The sequence below is a fragment of the Ursus americanus genome, chromosome 11 (assembly GCF_024610735.1).
Source record: "Ursus americanus isolate L20-20 chromosome 11, mUrsAme1.1.p, whole genome shotgun sequence".
Taxonomy (NCBI): Eukaryota; Metazoa; Chordata; class Mammalia; order Carnivora; family Ursidae; genus Ursus; species Ursus americanus.
Window position 1 is genome coordinate 55,723,547 of NC_142137.1, and position 12,270 is coordinate 55,735,816.

General features: G+C 36.9%; 1 protein-coding gene across 13 annotated transcripts in view; it reads left to right on the forward strand.

Annotated features, from left to right (window-relative positions):
- Nucleotides 1-12,270, forward strand: part of UTRN (utrophin) — a 486,188-nt gene that overhangs the window by 114,412 nt on the left and 359,506 nt on the right. For all 13 annotated transcript variants that reach the window (XM_087865550.1, XM_087865558.1, XM_087865561.1 and 10 more), the window contains 6 exons: nucleotides 2,551-2,643; nucleotides 4,094-4,171; nucleotides 4,528-4,620; nucleotides 6,732-6,904; nucleotides 9,261-9,376; nucleotides 10,057-10,217. In XM_087865550.1, the coding sequence (XP_087721676.1) occupies nucleotides 2,551-2,643; nucleotides 4,094-4,171; nucleotides 4,528-4,620; nucleotides 6,732-6,904; nucleotides 9,261-9,376; nucleotides 10,057-10,217 (714 nt within the window). The remainder of the gene's footprint in view (nucleotides 1-2,550; nucleotides 2,644-4,093; nucleotides 4,172-4,527; nucleotides 4,621-6,731; nucleotides 6,905-9,260; nucleotides 9,377-10,056; nucleotides 10,218-12,270) is intronic.

Consider the following 12,270-nt stretch of genomic DNA (forward strand, 5'->3'; position numbering starts at 1 on the left):
ACTAACATGCACTCAGGTTTAGAATCTGCTTTTACCTTCTTGCCTGGGGTGAAGAAGTGCTTTTTTATTTGTCCTTTCAGATATTGTTGAAATTTTATGGCACTTTTATGATAGTAGAAACGCTGAAGTTATGCTCCTGCTATGAATGATAGTATCAACCATTTATTGAACATCTGTCATCTTAGTTTTTAACAGATGAGCAAATAGATGTGGAAGGGCCAAGTAACTTGCCCAGAGTTATATGGCTGGGGAAAGCCTTTTTTGTTAGTGATATCATTGATGGACATTCATAATTGCCATCTGGGCTAATATTTATATTTATATGATATTATGCGGGTTAATGTTATTTATTTTTGAAAATGGATTGTGGATTTGAGAAGACATTATTAGCTGCACTTGTTATCAGCAATTTTTAGAAAGTTATCAGCCATTCTATGTCTAGGTATCCCTTTATTTATTTATTTATTTTTTAAAGATGTTATTTATTTGAGAGAGAGATGAGTGAGAGAGAGCATGAACGGGGATAAAGAGCAGAGGGAAGGGGAGAAGCAGACACTTCCGCTGAGCAGGGAGGCTGATCTCAATCTCAGGACCCTGGGATCATGGCCTGAGCCGAAGGCAGACACTTAACTCACTGAGCCACCCAGGTGCCCCTAGATATCCGTCTTTATTTCTGAACCATGAGCTTTACCTATATTCCTCTTTCTTCATGCTAAGAGCAGAGTTATTCATCTCTCCCTGAAGAGGAATCTGGTTATTTAGTGGCTCGTTCTCTGAAGTGTACATATATTGGCTTTGAGAGGAGAAGGTAAGAGGTAGCAGATAACGAGGGCCACCTTTTCCCTTTGCTTTTACAGATGGCAGGTGGGAAGTCTTTAACGTGCAAGGAGCTCCTCCTTGCTCTGCCTCCCGGAGTATCGCCTCTGGACCCTTGGGCCACATCTTCCACATCATGCAAATCAGTTTGTTATTGTGATCTGTGGAGATAATCCATGTGTCCCCGACACCATCACTGCTCACCAGAATGGCAGCTGGGACTAGAGTAGCAGCTTTGTTTCAGACACAAATAAGTCGTAGTTTATTTATTTTTTTTAATGATTCTGTGGTGAAAACTTTACCATACTTCCCGTCATTTGGAGTATGTAAACTATTGAAAAGCCATGCTAGTCATCATTAGTTGACAATACTTTATATTTAATTAAAGATGTAAAAAATCAGGAGAGGAGGAAAAATGAAAAATGCTGAGTTTTAGGAAACCTCAGAGTGGCTCCCTTCCCCCTCCTCCATGTGAAGCTCACAGTAAAATCATGCTTCATATGACTTTATGTATATATATATTTTAAGATTTGTCTGTTTATTTGAGAGAGAGTTCACACACATGCGTGTGAGCTTGTGTGCAGGGGGGTAGGGAGAGGGAGAGAATTTTCTCTCAAGCAGACCCCCTGAGTGCAGAGCCTGATGCCAGGCTCCATTGCAGTCTCACGACCCTGAGACCATGAGCTGAGCCAAGAGTTGGAGGCTCAACTGACTGAACCACCCAGGTGCCCCTGTTCATGTTTTTTAAAGTAAAAAGTGAAGAAGATGAAAGTTATCAGCTGATAGAACTAGGACTATTAATCTCTGTGGAGATTTCAGGTTAAAGGGAAATAATGTGATACAACATAATGATGTCACACTACATTGTGCTTTTAGTGGTCTAGACATTTTCACATCATATTATTTATTGGATTTTTAGCCTGTGATGCAGAGGAAGGCTGAGAGGTTAATTTAGGTTTACCAGTTTGTTAATGGTCAAACTGGAATTAAAACTGAAGCTTCCTGGTTTTGTGTGTAGCAGTCATCCTATTGTATACAGGATCTGCCTGTCGGTGGGTGGGATTTTCTGGCATCAGACACAAGGGTATGGTGGTCAATGGAAGTTGGTGCTATTTATCAATCAGGGATGCAAGTTTAGGAATTCTACAGGCGTTGCCATTCAAAATACTGGACTGGTACTGCACTTCGACACGGAGCCCAAAGTGTCATAGTTGTTTGAAATTATAGCTAGAAGTATAGGTGCGGTATTAGAGAGCTGAAAATTGTGGACAAAATGACCTGTTCCTGTAATGGAAATGCCGCAAGACTCCATCATACCGTGAATGTAAAGTGTAGCAATGGAATGAGAGAATCTACACACTTTTCATGGGCCTCTGCACCCAGGAGATCCGTGCTCATTTATATTTTTTAGTGCCTCTCTTTATCCGTCCTTCTCAGGGGTATATACCATCATCAAGGCAGATGGACATTAACCATAGCTTTGTTTACTCCCTTTGTAAGAAATAATGCAATTTATATAAGAAATAATACAGTTTATATCATTCAGCTTAAAGCATTTGTTATGGATTTCAGAGTTCTCTGTAATTATGTTTCTTTCCATACAAGGCAAAGCTGAATAATCTGCAGCCCATCCAGACTTTTAATTGGAAAAAGATGAAACCACTCATTTATTTGCCACATATGTATGGAATTTCTGCCGCTGAAGAAACTGATAATTTACTTTTTCTTTTATAGAGTGGAAAACCACCCATCAATGATATGTTCACAGACCTCAAAGATGGAAGGAAGCTCCTGGATCTTCTGGAAGGCCTCACAGGAACATCACTGGTGAGAGGAGTCAGCTTTGAGAACCGGGCCAACAGAGTGTCTCTCATCATTATTGACTTAAAGACCCACTGGGGGTACTCACAATGTGAAGGCCCAAATAGAAAACATTTTTAAAAAGTATTTCAATGAATCTTTGATAGAGCAATATTGAGGCTTTATTGAGGGCTCTATTTTTATCAAAGATAAGATTATTTATTATAATTATAGGGAGTCCAGGAGAGAATTACAAAAGAAGAATGGCTATGGAAAGAGGGCATAACATTTTGAATAGTAGAAAACACATTTTTGCTTTTTAGAAGATGTTAGTTTTAGAAAACACATGTAAATGTTATTTAATAAATGTCTTAAGGAGTTGTTAAAAGCTATGGCCTTTATTTTTACTCAGTTTTTCAGTATTATCTTTGTTTCTTCATCAAACCCAACTCTTACTTTACATGCAAGTTACTTTATACTCCCACAGAAATAACTCTGCTAATGAAGAGGATGCATTTTATGGGTACAAACTTTAACACTAGAGGTAGAATTACTGTAAAAGGTATAGAGAAAGGTACTCCTGAAGATGAAGTCCTTTCTTGCCAAAGTGTGAGGTGTTATACTCTGCCTTTTGCCTTCCAGATGGTGGGTAAGGTACCTGTTGGAGAGGCTGATCCCTCCCTCAGATAAGATTCCGTGGCCAGTGAGGCAGAAAGAAGCCTCCCAGATCACCTTGCCCCAGACGGCTATTCCTGCCTTCGCAGTGGGCCCTTGTAATGGTACCTGGAACCTGGGATAGTGCTTCTGAATCCTCCCAGCTCTGTGCGCACTGGTGCAGTGTGAGGGTGACATGACTTCTCAGTCTTCCTATGTCCAGCCGAGCATTGGTTCCCAAACTTGTCTGCACATTAGAATCACCAGGGAAATCTTTTAGAAATTCCGAACCCCATGGGGCGCCTGGGTGGCTCAGTTGTTAAGCATCTGCCTTCGGCTCAGGGCGTGATCCCGGTATTCTGGGATCAAGCCCCGCATCAGGCTCCTCCGCTGGGAGCCTGCTTCTTGCTCTCCCACTCCCCCTGCTTGTGTTCCCTCTCTCGCTGGCTGTCTCTCTCTCCATGAAAGAGAGAAAGGAAGGAAGGAAGAAAGGAAGGAAGGAAGGAAGGAAGGAAGGAAGGAAGGAAGGAAGGAAGGAAGGAATTCCAAACACCTGCTACAGCCCAGATCCATTAAGTCATAATCTTTGAGGGTAGGGTTGGTACACAGGCTTGGTATTTTTTGAAGGCCAGTGTTCAGGCAAGTGAGAGAACTACTATCTCAAGATGTTAGTGGGGTAATTTGCATTGTCACCTCTAGCCTCCGTGGTGGCCTGAGAAGCCAGCCAGCGCTCCTGGCGAAGAGGGGCTCTGCATGCTCAGCTGCTCTGTGTGTTGGCAATGTGGAGAGTCTGTCTCATTCGATGTCATGTTTTGTTTTCTAGCCAAAGGAACGTGGCTCCACGAGGGTCCATGCTTTAAATAACGTCAACAGAGTGCTGCAGGTTTTACATCAGAACAATGTAAGTTTGCAGTGTGACTTTCGGGGTTCTTTGGTGCGATCAGGATTATTTATTGTCACACTGGCCATCTGTTCTGTGATTGTCATCAACTGATTTTTGGAAACATTTTTCTTACAATAAGTATTGAACCTTTTCTGTGAGTGAGGGAATAGTCATGCTTTTTCTGATTACTTTATTGATCTAGTTGTATAAATAACACATTTTTGAGATTTAGGTATACCTGATTCTCTAAAAGGAAATTTCTCTTATCATTCGCTTATATTGCTGTCCAAAGGTGCTTAACCAAAAATCCTGGCTTCTGGGGCAAAATTGTCGTAAGACGGTTTTTATGTTTGTTTTTGTTTTTCTCGTCATAGGTGGATTTAGTGAATATAGGAGGAACTGACATCGTAGATGGAAATCACAAACTGACTTTGGGATTACTTTGGAACATCATTTTGCACTGGCAGGTGGGGAAATTGTCAATTACTTCTTAATAGAAATTGACAATGGATCATTTGTGTGTTAGTTTCTTAGGGCTCTCATCACAAAGTACCACAGCCTGTGTGGCTTCAACAAGAGAAATTTGTTTTCTCCCAGTTCTGGAGGCTAGAAATCTGAGATGAACGTGTTAGCGAGGTTGGTTTCCTCTGAGGCCTCTCTCCTTGGCTTGCAGATCACTGCCCTCCTCCTGTGTCCTCATGGTACTCCTTCTTTCTGTGTGTCTTTGTCCTGATCTCCTCTTCTTCCAGTCATAATGGGGTAGGGCCCATCCATATGATCTCATCTTACCTTCTTGAGAGACCCTATTTCCAAATACATTTACATTAGCCGGTAAATGTATTTTTCTTCAAGAATTTTGAGGGGCACAGTTCAACTCATAGTAATTTGGAATGAAAGAGTCTGACAAACAGCTGTCTTCTCCTGGCATAGGAAAAAAAAAGTATCTTTTTTTAAATGTTAAATTTTAAAAAGTTGACATCATTTCAGATTTATAAAAAAAGTTGCAAAAATAGCTTAAAGAATTCCTGGATATCTTTCACTCAGATTCCCCAAATGCTGACAGTTACTATCTGTATTTCTGTGTTTTTTCTCTCTTTTTCTCTTTGCCTAAATACTTCAATGTGTATTTTGTAAAAACAAACCTTTTTCCTAAAGTAAGAAATTCTCTTATATAACTAGAATATAATGTTAATATCATAGTATACATGTACAATATATAATACAGTGCTAATATTGTAAGCATATGATAATTATATTATACACTAAAATAATATATAATTATTAAAATCAGGAAGATAATATAAAAACAATACAATTATGTAATCTACACATCTTATGGAGATTTTGTCAATTGCCCCAGTAATCCCCTTTATAAAGAAAAAAAAATACAAAATCATGCATTACATTTATTTGTCACATCTCTTTAGTCCTCTTTAATCTGGAATAGTTTTTTGAGTCCTTCCTTGTATTTCATGATAGTGATCTTTTTGAAAAGTACTGGACAGTTATTTTGTCGAATGTCCCTCCATGTGGATTTGGCTGGTATTTTTTCATGATTAGATCCGGGTTATTCATTTTTTCCGCACAGGGGCCACAGAAGTGATGTTGAGTTCTTAGTATACTTTCCATTAGTTTTCCTTCTGGCAGTGTAAACTTTCATTGTTTGGGTTAAGGTGTCTCCCTGGAATGTGACTGCCCTTTGTTATTAAAAAGTAGCTTGTGGGGCTATACTTGGAGAACATAAATATTCAGCTACTTATCAAACTTTTTCCCATCAGGTTTCAGATCCATTCATAGTTCTTACTTGATCAGTTATTGTGATGCTTGGCAAATAGTGATTTTCCAATTTCATTATTCCTTCTACATTTATTTGTTGTCTTTCTACTTATAAGGAAGAGCTTTCCCTTGTCTCTTGTTTATCTACCTATTCCTCCATCCTTTCATTTATATATCACTGTTCACTCCTGGATTTTTACTTATTTGATAGGTCAAGAATCTTTCACTACCATTATTTATTTTGCAAGCAAACCCCCTTAAGTTGGCTCTTGTGTCTCTTTCATATGTCCACATCATTCTTCGAACACTTCCTTATAATATATGTACTACTTTAGAATAATATAAAATATTAGTTCTGTATTATAATTGTTATTACCATCATGAAATGTACTTCATTCTTTGATTTTGTGGTTAGTCAAAACTTCTTCCTTTCTTGTTTTTGTAGAAAATAAAAATTGTTTTCCTCTTATTAAAAGGTGTTTGTTAAGTGTATGGTATTAAAATATTACTTTGTGGCTATGGAAGTGATATTCAGTGTCACCAAACCTGATCTAAATACTGCTAAGATGTAGAAAATACCATAATGCATAAAGGGGAGGTAAAAAACACCTCTAATTCCTAGTACCGTAAAATAATTACTGTTAAAAACACATTTATCTTTCCAGTGTTTAAGGGAAATTTTTGAGGTAAAATGAATACCAATTACCTGATCCATAATGGTGAATTAATGTAATATTCCTTATTCAAGGACTTGATTCCAGCAACTATTTTAAGTTACAGGCAGCATGGTTTTTTTGAATAGGTAAAAGATGTCATGAAAGATGTCATGTCAGACCTGCAACAGACAAACAGTGAGAAGATCCTACTGAGCTGGGTGCGCCAGTCTACTAGGCCATACAGCCAGGTCAACGTCCTCAACTTCACCACCAGCTGGACAGATGGACTTGCCTTTAATGCCGTGCTCCACCAACATAAGTGAGATATGACCCTACTTAGATGTGGGCCTTACAGATTTGTATCTCCTCTCTGTCTCTCCCTTACTATTCCTCCCTAAAGCCTCTTCCCCACTACCACCAATCTCCTCTCTGCACATTAAGAAAAGAAACATTATGCAAGAAAATACCCATTGAGTCTTCATTTCTATAGGACTCAAATGCCATACTGCAATGTCCTTGGTTTCTTCTACATAAGTTTAAAAAATGTAAAATAATTCACATAGTTCAGTCCCACTCATTCAGCACTAACCAGTAATATATACAATGAATTGTGTTAAGTTTTCATTTTCATACTGAAAGGGAAACTCTATAAATTCATTGCAAACTCAATTAAATAAGGACAATTGATTTTTTTCATAAAACATGTAATTTATAAAAGACTAAAGGCCCAAGAATAGCCAGTCCACTCCTGAAGAAGAACCGGATTAGAGTACCTCCCAAACAGAAACAAAATTAGTTATGAAGCTGTATTTATTAAGACTATATATATAGTACTATAAATAAATACATGAATTTAATAATGGTCTGAATAATGTGAAATTGCAAACGTTTGACTGTTTTGACATATAAGAATGGCAGTTTCATATAGTTCAGCCTAACAGAATAAAGAACTCAGAAATAGCTCCATCCTCCTATACACCTGAGCCGATGTTGTAGGTGAGCAGATGAATGGATAGTATGGGACAACTGGTTACCCTTATGTGAATAAATAAATTGCATCCTTACCTCACCATACCCAAAAGTAATTCCAGATGCATCAAGGATTTAAATGTGAAAGGCAAAATTTATTTTATGTTTTATTGCTATTGTAAATTATTTATTGTTTCAAGCTCTGTTTCCTGTATGTTTTTTGCTGATATGTAGAAAATGCAATTGACTTTTCTACCTCTTAGATCTCGAAATTTGTTAAATTTTTACAAATTTTACAAAAATGTTTCTGCAAATTGGGTGTTTCTGTAGGGTGGGTTTTTTTTTTTTTTTTTTTTGGACTATCCATGAATCATAATAGTTTCTTCTCTCCTCTTTTCTTCTCTTCCCCCCTCATTTGTGCCTTGTCCTTCAATACAATATTGATTTGAATTAGTGACAGTGAGTAGAATGTTTTGTTCTACATAATGAAGGGAGTGGTTTCAACATTTTACCACAAGATTGATATATTTTGTAGCTTTTTTCATATACTTTTTATCTACTTAAAGATCTCCCACACCCAAGTGTCTTCCACTTCTCCTTTATCAGTTTAAGAGGATTGGCCTCTCTTTCTAGCTGGTTTAGAGATGTTACCAAAGAACTTGAATTTTAGCCAAAGCTTTCCCCCAGCTATTACTTAATTAATTTAGCAAGCATTTATGGAGTGCCTTCAATGTGGTAGGTATGGGGCATATAGCAGAGAACAAAACAAGCAAAAATCCCAGTCCTTCTGGAATTTCCATTCAAGTAGAAGAAGGAAGACAATTAAAAAAATGATAATGTAGGTCATATAGCATTTAGAAATGGTAAACATGCTGAAGGAAACTAAATCAGCAAGAGGGGAGGAGGGACCTGGCATTTGGGAAGTCAATTGGTGCAGTGTCACCAGTAGGAGTGATAGGAGATGAAGTCAGAGGAGGAACTGGGTATGGGAATAGGGCAGGCAAAGCCCAGAAGTTAAGTGGGTCTAAGATGCAAGAACAGATAGAGTACAAAGAAAATGATCAACTTTTGAGTAAGTAAGAACAACAATAGTGTACAATTTGTTGGATTTAAAGAAAATCGAGATAGAAAGAAAATACTGGACAGTGGTAGTATGGAGGGGGATGATTGATGAAAAATTCTCTCAGGGTTTTGTTGCAGGGTATCCCGTGAGCAGATCAAAGCTGGATTTTCTATTCTGCTAATCTTGGTCTTTCAGTTGAAGAATTTAGTCCATTAACATTGATTGTGACAATTGATGTATTTAGGTTCATTTTTACCTCTTATTTTAAGGTTCTCATTTCTTTTAACTTTTCGGTATCTTTTTTCTTTGTTGTCTTATATGGATAGGTTCTTCTTCCCTTTTTTTCCTTTACTACTTGGGAAATACTGTATACCATTTCTAATCTTTTTGTGGTTATTTCATAAATTTTAATAGGCATCTTTAACCAACACAAGAAACTTAGAATGTTTTACCTATTGTTTTCATATTGTAAATTACTTTAAAATATATATTTGACAAGCCTTTGGGATATAAAAGATAAAAATTTCTTCATTTAAACTCACAAGTAAAATAATCTAAAACCGAAATGTATTAAATTATAGCAGTGCCTACTTTTGTCCATATATTTCATTTTCATTCAGTTTTATTTACATTGTAATTTCAGACCTGATCTCTTCAGCTGGGATAGAGTTGTCAAAATGTCCCCAATTGAGAGACTTGAACATGCCTTCAGCAAAGCTCAAACTTATTTGGGAATTGAAAAGCTGTTAGATCCTGAAGGTATTATTCAGTGTTTAATTTCAACATTGATTTTGCTGTACAATTTGAATACTTGAAAAATAGTTTTTTCCCACTTTTTAAAAGGAGTAATGAATTGTGGATTTTTTTTTTTTTTTTGAAGTATGGTGCAAGCCATTTCATTGCAGACTAGTTATTAGTACTGTTATACTTAATTCGTAGGATACTTCGGGAGGAAATTTAATTACATCATTGGAGAATGGTTACTTGATACTCGCATAATATTTAAGGTTTAGGAAAATGTAATTATTAGAGAAACAATTCAGTATTTGGCTTATTTAATTACAGTGCATTTTTATATGATCTTCTTGCATATGATGTGAAAACTAGTTAACAGATATTGCAGAGTTGAATTCTAGACTTAGTTTCATATTATAAGTGGAGTCTGTGTCATCTTAAATGGTAGCTTATCTGAACATTTTGGGGAAGTTTTTAGGGAAGATTTTTAAGAAATAGGCTACCGAACAAAATAAATAATCTTCTTTGCTTTTGTCTCATCTATTATTACATGAAATAGAAATTTACTGAGCTCTGGTATTGCAAAGATTATATACTGGTATTGTTTATGGGTTCTAAGGGTAGTTATTTTATAGCTAATATTGAGCAATTCACATATTTTGGACATCTAATTTAAGCTACTTCTTATTTTTTTCCACTTTTAGATGTTGCTGTTCAGCTTCCTGACAAGAAATCCATAATTATGTATTTAACATCTTTGTTTGAGGTGCTTCCTCAGCAAGTCACTCTAGATGCCATCCGGGAAGTAGAGACACTCCCAAGGAAATATAAGAAAGAATGTGAAGAAGGAGAGATTAGTCTACAGGTACAGGTCAATTTTTATTAAAAAGTTTGACTTGCCATATTTGTTTTCTCTTAGGTACTAGATTAGAACACTTTCAGAGGATTCTTTTCTTGACTGAGAACATCTTGGGTTCTCAGCTTACATAGGCATAAGAAGTTCAGTTTATCAGTTAGCGTGCTGTCATCCGTCACCTGCGTGTAATGGAAAACCGGAGCGCAACTGATTTTATTGAGAAGGAACAGACATTATTTTATACAATGAGGCTGAAGTTAGAGTCCAGCGCTGTGAGCACGCTGCTGCACGATAGGCTTAAGAACCTACATTTTCCCACCATCTGTTCATTTTATCTTTGTTGTCATGTGCTGAAAATGGTTTTCCCACATCAGCATAGTTTGTTCTAAGTATTAATCTTTCTTTTTTCTTTTCTTTTTTGCCACCGAAAAAAAGATTTTTATCATTATATTCTCCCAAGGGCTATCAAAATATACACTTTATTTCCCCTTTCATTTAGGAGGAGTAATTGACAATAGGCTACTAGGTGAGTTTTTCATTTAAGGGCTTCCAGTGGTTTTATTCACCAGGATATAAATGTATATTTTGGGGGAGATATAAAGTCCTGAATTTTTCTTCCTGTCTGAATTATCCTTCCTTCTTGAATTATCCTGTCTTGAATCAATCCATGTTTTCTTATTCTGTTTTAGTCTAAACAGTTCTCTTAATTCATAAAGTGAGAGAATCTTAACAGTTGGTTGAGACCTTTTCAAAAGTCATTTGGTCCAACGTGTTAGCCAACTCAGCAACCAGGGGATATACATGGATTTCAAAATGATATGAAATACATTTTAGAGAGACAGAGAACATGGGCTTGGAAGCTTAAAGTTCATTCCTGTTACTATTTGTTTTGAGTTGCTTACTTTCCTTTTCAACCACAATTTTAGCTGAAAAATCTGGATAAAACCACCCGCTTATAAAGGTAAGTCATAGCATCTACACTGATCTTGATAGACATTCAATAGGCAGCAGCTATCATTGCTATAACTTTTCCTTCTAAATTTGTTTTGACATTGCCATTTATCCTCATTTAAGAAGTTCCTTTTTAAAAAACTGTTAGTGAATTCTCATATAATGACAATGGTCTTGAATTGGCGTAACACTTGTTTTTCATTCTCCAAGGCTCAGAGAACTTACTTTTCAGATTTTCTTTGGGTAGTAGTATTAATCCTTTTATGTTCTCCATTTCAAAAAAATAGCATGATTTACAGAAAAAGAAAATAACTTATTGAAGGAAAGAGGGCAAGAGATGGGCCAGATTGTGAACCCAGGGCTCTTTAGTAGTTTTGAAAATCATTGAGGAAAAGCCCTAATGTTTTTTTTTTTTTTTTTAAAGATTTTATTTATTTATTTGACAGAGATAGAGACAGCCAGCGAGAGAGGGAACACAAGCAGGGAGAGTGGGAGAGGAAGAAGCAGGCTCCCAGCGGAGGAGCCCGATGTGGGACTCGATCCCAGAACGCCGGGATCACGCCCTGAGCCGAGGGCAGACGCTTAACGACTGCACCACTCAGGCGCCCCAATCCCTAATGTTTTATAACTGACTTAAAAGAATGCAGAGAAGCATTTGTTTCGAGTAGCTTAGCTGTCCTTCATTAATGATGCCCCCTGCTAATTGGCTCAGATAATCTTCTGAGTTGCCTTTTGGTTTTAAAATCATTTCTTTATTGGATCAGGCTTCCTTTTGTTAGAAAGATGGTATATTTTACTTTGTACGGTTAAGGCCATTTTAAAAAGGAAGGAAATTTCATTTGCCTTTCGTGATGTGTAGATAAAATAATAATTTCTGTTTGGTTCTCAGGATTACATGATAGGAATTGCAGAAGCCATTTGCTGTTTGATTAAGAGCAAGTGTATTAACATTAACCTCATCATTTTCATGCTTTCATTAGTGCTGTAGAGGCTGAATTAAATTAACTGAAGAAATAAAATGTGGTCAAGTCTTAATCATCTGCTCTTTGACAGAGTTCGCCTCCTGCTATTTTCTAGCGAACACTGATAGGCTGCCTTCCTCTTTGGGCTC